The sequence below is a fragment of the Solanum stenotomum genome, chromosome 3 (assembly GCF_019186545.1).
Source record: "Solanum stenotomum isolate F172 chromosome 3, ASM1918654v1, whole genome shotgun sequence".
NCBI classification, from domain to species: Eukaryota; Viridiplantae; Streptophyta; class Magnoliopsida; order Solanales; family Solanaceae; genus Solanum; species Solanum stenotomum.
The window spans coordinates 6,267,065-6,275,332 of NC_064284.1; the positions used below are offsets into that span (position 1 = coordinate 6,267,065).

General features: G+C 33.7%; 1 protein-coding gene and 1 pseudogene across 1 annotated transcript in view; one reads left to right on the forward strand and one right to left on the reverse strand.

The window, feature by feature from the left end:
* LOC125860961 (ras-related protein RABA4d-like) lies at positions 1 to 1,735 on the forward strand (annotated as a pseudogene).
* A 164-nt stretch (positions 1,736 to 1,899) lies between these two features.
* The window catches only part of LOC125860955 (disease resistance protein UNI-like), a 237,323-nt gene continuing 230,954 nt past the window's right edge, over positions 1,900 to 8,268 (reverse strand). The window contains exons 8-9 of the mRNA XM_049541014.1: positions 2,566 to 2,735; positions 1,900 to 2,410 (exon numbers count right to left, since the gene is read on the reverse strand). Of these exons, the coding sequence (XP_049396971.1) occupies positions 2,333 to 2,410; positions 2,566 to 2,735 (248 nt within the window). The 3' untranslated portion in view covers positions 1,900 to 2,332. The remainder of the gene's footprint in view (positions 2,411 to 2,565; positions 2,736 to 8,268) is intronic.

Genomic DNA, 8,268 nt, shown 5'->3' on the forward strand with positions numbered 1-8,268 from the left:
ATGTCTTCAAATTTGTATGCAGATCATTATAATCAAAAATCTGATTATGTTTTTAAGATTGTTTTAATTGGAGATTCCGCAATTGGTAAAGCTCAATTATTGGCTAGATTTGCAAGAAATGAATTTAGTTTAGATTCAAAGGCTACAATTGGGGTTGAGTTTCAAACAAAACTGTTAAGGCACAAATTTGGGACACTGCGGGACAAGAAAGGTCTGTTTAATTTTTCAATTTTTCTATGTTTGGTTCTCTTTAGCGAATTTTTATGCAGAGATGTTGTCTTTCTTTTTCATTTTTTCGCGCAATCCATGCATATTTAGCGAAAAATTTGTGCAGGTTACATTAATTAGTTTGAAATTATGTGTTAGGCATGTTAGGACGTTTACTTTAGGTCCTATGTTTTTCTGGAAGTCGTTTGGTTATAAAAATATAGAGAATTTCTGGTACTTTTTATTTTTGTGTAATATTGGTTTGAGATGAGCCTAAATGGAATGACCTGGTTAGTGAAGATTTAGATAGCCGACCCTAACTTGCTTGGGATTGAGGCGTTCTGGGAGTTAGTACGTTTACTATTTCTTGGAATTGTCTAGTTTTGTCAAAGGTATAAAAAAATATAGAGAAATCCTAGTGCTTTTTATATTTTATTTTGTGTAGTATTGGTCCAAGATTAGCCTAAATGGAACGACATGGTTATTAGTTAGACTTCATATTGTTGATCCCAACTTGTTCGAGATATTTGAGACGTTCTTGTTTTTGTGATAAATCTTCTTAAAGAGTGGTTTATATTGCGATTTAGACTTCACTATGTATGTTTCTTCTTGACTTACAATTCATCTCTTTTGAGTCGAGGGTCTATTGGAAACAACCTCTCTACCCCACAAAGGTAGGGGTAAGGTTTGCATACATCTTACCCTCCCTAGATCCCATTTTTGTCTGTAAACATTTACCTTCTCAAGCTATGTTGCTCGGACTCTTGGGAAAAATGTTGCTGGGATCCTCAAAAATGCTCTACTTTTGAAGGATCTTCTTTTGAAGAGTTACAGCCACATAGCCAATTTGATAATTGTTGTAACTCAATGAATCATCTCTCATTTCTCTCTCAGGTATAGAGCAGTAACAAGTGCATATTATCGAGGTGCAGTTGGCGCGATGCTAGTCTACGACTTAACAAAATGCCAATCATTCGATCATATGGCTAGATGGCTGGAGGAACTAAGAGGTCACGCGGACAAGAACATACTTATAATGCTCATCGCGAACAAATGTGATCTAGGAAGTCTTCAAGCTGTACCAGTTGAAGATGCTCAAAAATTTGCAGAAAGGGGAAATCTCTTCTTTATGGAAACATCAGCTCTTCAATCCACAAACGTCGAGGGTGCATTCATGACAGTTTTAACAGAAATTTATAAAATCATTAGCAAGAATATGCTTATTGCAGCTCCGGGAGCTGATTATGGGAAGTCACAATCTTTAAAGGGAACCAGGATCATTGTTCCTGGCCAGGACTCGGATTCTGGTGGGAATAGTGGTGGTTGCTGCATGTCGTCATGATTTTTTATCAAGTTCTGGAGGTCTTTTTATTTATCCGAAATCATAATATAACTGGGAATGATTTATGTTTTATGTAGAATAGGAAATTGTTGTTGATGATGAAGTTGATTTAGCTAGTTTGTTTAGCTATTTGTGTATACAGTTCATTAAGTTGTTCACTGGGCATCAGGGGCGGAGCTACAACCCTGTCTACGGGTTTTGTCATGTATTTGTGTTTAAAAATTCACTTAATATGTATAAACAATTTATCCAGAATCTACTATGCATGCTTTTCTAGAATACAACACTGATAAACTCAAAATCCTAACTCCATTAAAGTTACAAACACACTAGTACGGTGAACGGGAATAATAAAAAGAGCTTGTAACAGACTATCTGCCAGGGTCAAGGTCTTGGGAACTCGGGCACATCTATGGTTGATAATAAAATTAGATGGGGTGCGATTGTACGCCCTGGAAGTAAACAACATTGAAGGTAATTAGTTAGTACGTTATATAATTCGAATACAGAAATTTATACGAGGTAAAAATCTATACAATTATGCCTAACCAACAGAAGAAAGGCAACAGAGTTTTCATTTCAAGATTACACACACTGAACACCTTTTACAAACTACAATGTCAGTGCAGTCGACCACGATAAGGATTTCAGATCCCTCGATGTGGAGTAGCTACAATGTTCTACTCCCATGATATGTAGTTCCTCCAATCGAACTAATCTTGATAAGACCACTGGTGAAATCCTTTTAAGTACTCTATGCTTATTCAAAAACTCTTAACAAAATTAGATTGGATCAATTTTCCTTTCTCCACTGGAACCTCCTCTAGGTTCAACTTCGTCGCCATGACTAGCTTCTTGTTGCTGCAGGAAACAGAGAATGCAAAAGAAGAGAGAGAGATGACTAGCTTATTAAGTAAAAGAAAGTTGATGAAGTATCTAAAACTTAAAGAGAGCAGTAATAGAACCTTAGAATATCATGTAGCAATAAGTTACATAGCTAGCGGAACAAGACATACCTTGTTATTGAACCTCTGCTGTATCCATTTATTTAGATCATCTACTTTCACCTCATCATCACATTTGAGAATCGGTGTACTCACAGATATTCCCAGTTGAACAAACGTCTTCATTCCAGGGCAGTCACGAATAGACACAATTCTGAGTAATGGAAATTCAAGAGCATGCTCTGTCAGAAAGAAATGCCCTAGCTTAGGCAGGTTGAAAAGGTACAACTCTTGCAATCGGGGAAATAAGGTCATGATTCCTTCTCCTTTTGTGATCACTTCTTCCATTGATAGACAATCTTGTATCTCTAGCACTTGGAGATTCAGAAGACCTTTGGCCACTGATGGAGACATCAAGTTTCTCAATTTTCCACAATCTGATACTTTCAATCTTTGAAGTTTGGTGAAGTAGTCAGTTGGAAGTTGGTGAGAGCATAGAGCACTTATATTGTTAGGCCCCCGGATAGATAGAAGTTCCAGGTTGGGACAAGAAACCTGCGAGCTTTGAAGTATCAAATTTTGTTGCAGATACAGTTGGAGTTATTGAGTGGAGAAGCCAAAAGTGCTTACACACATTTATTTATATATTTTTAAAAAAGCCAAATATATATATATATATATATATATACACACATATATATATACATGGAGAGAGAGAGATAAATTGTGTATGATCTTGTTTCATATTTAAAAAAGTTTTTTAGTATGTAAATACATTAGTTTTTTCTTCCATTTGGGCTGAGTCTAGAGCGGTAGAGATAACTTTTGAAAATAACACGACATTGTTTAAATTAAAAAATTACTATTATATACTTTTTAATTAAATAAATATAATTTTTTTAACGAAAATGATAAATATGCACCATATATTAGACGGTAGAGTATAAATGCACCAATTTTATTAACAAATAAATATATTATTTATTTTCTTTTTGAACATACACATTCTTTTCCTAATGATATTTTTTTTATTAGCAAATGTTAATCCTACTTCAATTGGAAAAAAATAATACTAAAAACATTTCTTATTTTATTATAAATATCAAAATAAAAATTAATGGTTGATTTACTATGATCTTATATATATATATTATCAGTATAAACGGTACATTTTTTAATAGTTAAAGTAATTCTAAAATAAAGAAAACAATAATAGAGTACTTTAAAAGTAATATCTTTTAATAGGAATAAGATTTGTTCAGAAAGAAAAGAAATAATATATTTTTGACTCAAGTAGTAACAATAGAAACATTTCCAAAACAAACTATCAATGGCAAGAACATTTTCTTACTAAAGTAGTGAGGGCAAGAACATTTTTGGACTAAACTATAAATTGAGGGCATTTTTGATCATTTTAGGTAAGTAAGGCATTATCGACCTTTTCTCAAAAAATAAATTACATTATAGCTGCCAAAATTTGTTCTTACTTTTTTCTTCTTTTCTATATCTATTTATTTTCACACTAAAAAAATGAAATAAGAATATGAAACTCAAATAATGATAACTTAATAGATCTATAAGGGAATAAAACTTAAATTAACCGTTGAATAAAAAAAGTCACAAAAATTCACATCAAATATAGCCTTATATGGATTTTTTAAATAACAAATTAAAATTATTTTTTCACTTGTTAGACAAAAAGGATATATCTAAGCAATAGACTTTGTTTAAGTAAATATGTTTAATGCTCAAGTAAAAGGTAACATTTTTGTGATAAGAAGCAAACCTTTTCATCAAAAAGAGGATTTGAGTTGTTGGCTGTAGGCATGAAATTCTGGAACTCAGGTAGTTCATACAAGATCATTGTTTGTAACTGAGGGAACTCAATGCGCTCGACATTGTCACTGCAAATGTGAGTCAGGCATTTCAGATTTACAAGCTTCAACTCATATAAATTGGGGAACTTGATTACTTCATGTGTTGTCTTCAATAAATGTGTCACTAAATCACATTGAGAGAGGCGGAGAAATTTAACGTTCTGAAATTCATTCAGCTGCAACTCAGTCAACACATTATTAGAGCCCTTTCCCCTTGACTCTACAAATTCACTCTCCTTCAACAGGTGGCAGATCCAATCACCCAATGGGGCAGTCTCCTTGACATCTAAAGCAATACACTTGTCGTAATCATCCATGTTTGAAATCCAAATACCCATTTCAAGAGTGTACCGTGTCAACTTGGAGGGAAGCCCAAGGTTACTGTACATCACATCACTCCAATCTTCTACTCCCACCATATGTAGTTCCTCCAATTGAGCTAGTTTTGATAACGCCCCTCCTGCAATCCTTACAGGTACTGAAAGACTACTATTTTTCCAAACATCTAACTTAATTAGCTTGGTCAACTTTCCTATCTCCTTTGGTAGCTCATCTAAATCACAAACATTTATGCGGAGAATTTCTAATTCGACAAGTTCCCCAATAAAGGATATGTCATACAACATTAACTTACTCAGACACAGAGTCCTCAGACTTGACAACCTCCTAATGGATGCTGGAAAACGCAGAATGCGCTCCTCAAATCTGTATCCACTCAGGCTCAAAACAACGAGGCTACTCATTTCATCAAAAAAATCGTCCTGTAGTTCGAATGGATCTTCAAAACGTTGTTTCAACATTAAAAGCTTCAGTTTTGGGCAAATTATTGGTCTAGGGTGCTCATCAAATTTATTTGCAACAATTGACATGTGAATGAAATGCTCATAAGAAGTTCTTGGGAACTCTTCCGAGTTAACATTGTGTCTTACCATAAAGTTATGCTCTCCCTCAGACGCAATACTTATAGCGACATCACGGACCACATCATGCATTTTCACATAATTTTTGTGTAAACCTTGGGATAACAAGAAACAATCTTTCAATATTTTTAATAGAAAACACACCTTATTTCTTGCATCTTCTAAATTTTCGATTCCCGAAAAGATGCGAAGCCCCATTCCATATTCAAGCAATTTTTCAATCCAAATATCACTATCTTCCTCAAACAAAGAACAAAGTAAAAACAGATACTTGACTTCATCACTTCCCAAGTAATCATAGCTTAGCCTCAGAGGTTTATACACCTTTGCGTCCACTCCAGGGATATTTCTTGTTTCTGCACGACGTAATTGTTTAAGGGCATACTTCCATGAAGGCTTGTCTTTACCCTTTAGTGCTCCTGCAACTGTAATAATTGCAAGTGGCAACCCCTTGATTTCTTCGACAACCTTTTTTGCTGTACCATGAATAGAAGGGTCGTCAACTGAATCACCGACTTTCNCATTCCAACTTCCATGATCTTCTTAGCATTCATGCCTTTGCAAACATTTAGGGATCGTGTCGTCAATATCACTTTACACCGATGGCTACCGCTGGGAATTCCATGTTTGTCTAGATCATGAAGAGCCTCCCAAACATCATCCAAGATTACAAGGGTGTGGCTGTTCTCATCCCTTAACCTTGTATGCAGCCGATCTCCACGACTCCACAAATCACCCCGTGGTAATGTCAACCCGAGTCCTTCTGCGATCTGACCCTGAAGTTTTTCCCAGTCTTGTTGTTGACTGACAGTTACCATGACAACATCTTTGAAGAACCCTTGTTGTTTCTCCTTTAGTCTGATTTTCTCAGCGAGTGTTGTTTTACCAACACCACCCGGACCACATATCCCAATACTAGTGACCTCTTCATCTCTTAAAGCTTTCATGACCTCTTCCTCTTGCGATTTTCTGGAGGCAAACTCCTCACCATTGTTACTATATATAGCCTCACTTTGACGATCAAAGGAGATTAAGTATTTTGAAGTGTAGTCAACTCCTCTGTAATTTTCTTAGCTCTCTTGCTGAGGAAGTAACGTGACTTCAAGTTTGGACACCAACCATTAAAGTAACCCCTTTCAACCTCAGCTGTACCTCCCATTACACCTTCCACTTGTGCAATAGTGGAATCAACACTTTCTAACCAAACCTCGCCACTGGGTGAAATGAGTCGTAAGTTTCTCCGGGCAATTTTCTCTTCTTGCTGCACCTCCCTTTTTCTTTTCTTCAGGTTCTCAGATTCATTTCCCATAGATGTGATGTTAGTGTTGTAGTAATATAAATACCCAATCCCTTGCTCCATTGGCTGCATCAACCAACCAGTGACATTCCCCACCAAAGTATATAAAGTTTCCATAATTTTTGGTTACAAGGAAGCAAAGCAAAGGTAGAATGAAAATAGGCTGAGAGTGAATGAATGCAAGAGACGAAATCAAAACTGATAATAGCACCACTTTCAGGTATTAACTCTACTATTTTGGAAGTGACTAATAATTGTACTATTCCATTACAACTCTCACCCACCCCAAAAACTTTTTTTCAGAACAGATGAAAAAATAGACATAAACCATAAATACACACTCCTTTAAATTTGGCTTCAACAGATAATTATGTCATCTAACTTTGGATGTACACAAGTAAATATTATTTAAATTTGTATAAAATAATATTTTTTAATATTTTAAGTATTTTTCTCTTTACTAATTAATTTATTTAAGTACAAAGAATAATTACCCATCACTTATACCTCTTTAATTTGTACTTTTAATAATATTCATAACATATTTTAATTTCAGGAAGATTCACATTCAAAAATATTCTCTCTCTTATTCATCATACTAGTTTGTAAATTTACTAACATGTAACAAATTGAAAAAGAAGCACACGGGGTAAGAAACATTTCATTCTCAAGTCTTTATTATCATTTCCTCTATTTTGCCTATATAAATTCATATTTAGTTTCATGAAGATTCTCATTCAAGATTATATTCTCTTCTTTATTATATTGGTTTGTGAATTAACTAACATGCAACAAAAAAGAAGTATACGAAGGTAAGAAGTATTTCATTCTCAAGTTTCTTTTCATTTTTATGTATTTTGGACGTGTTTTTTTTAATATTTTATTTATGTATGTATTACCATTCTTCAAGCAAATATGATAAATAATATTTTTATAATAATGATTAATATGTCGTCAGTATGTGATTGTGCTCTCAAACAGTCACTTGGTGATTGACACTAACTTTATAATTATATAATATAGTTTGATTACAATATTTGAATAGATTTAAAGAGATGATGATTGTATAATTGAAGAATGATTTGCGCGCACACACATATATATTATAGTTTTAGATTTCTTTTTTTGAAATCACAATTTTTTAATTGGTAGGATATTTAGTTTATTCATTATTATTCAATTGGTAGCGCATATGATGAAGAGTTTGACATATGGAGCAAAATATGGTGATGAATCTACTTGCAAAGAAAAATAGTAGAAGAAAATAATTTGAACCATAATTATTAATTAGGAATTACTTTTGCTAGATTTTTTTGGGAAAATGCATAAGTACCCCCCAGCCTATGCCCAAAATCCCTGAGACACACCTAACCTTTACTAAGGTCCTATTACCCCCCCGAACTTATTTTTTAATTAATTTTTTACCACTTTCGGCTTACGTGGAAATATAAACCAAATAGGTTGAAAGTTTTGTTCAACACGCGCCGGGCCCCACTTTTTTAACTTTCTAAAAAGTAGCTTTTACACTTCCCAAAATTTCAAAAAGCTATCCTATTATTTATAATCAACTTTGTTAATATATTTTTAGTTAGTTTATAGATTTTAATGTTTATATATTTTATTTCAAATTTGGGCATGTAAAATTTTGTAAATATTATATATATAATTTTATTTTATTTAT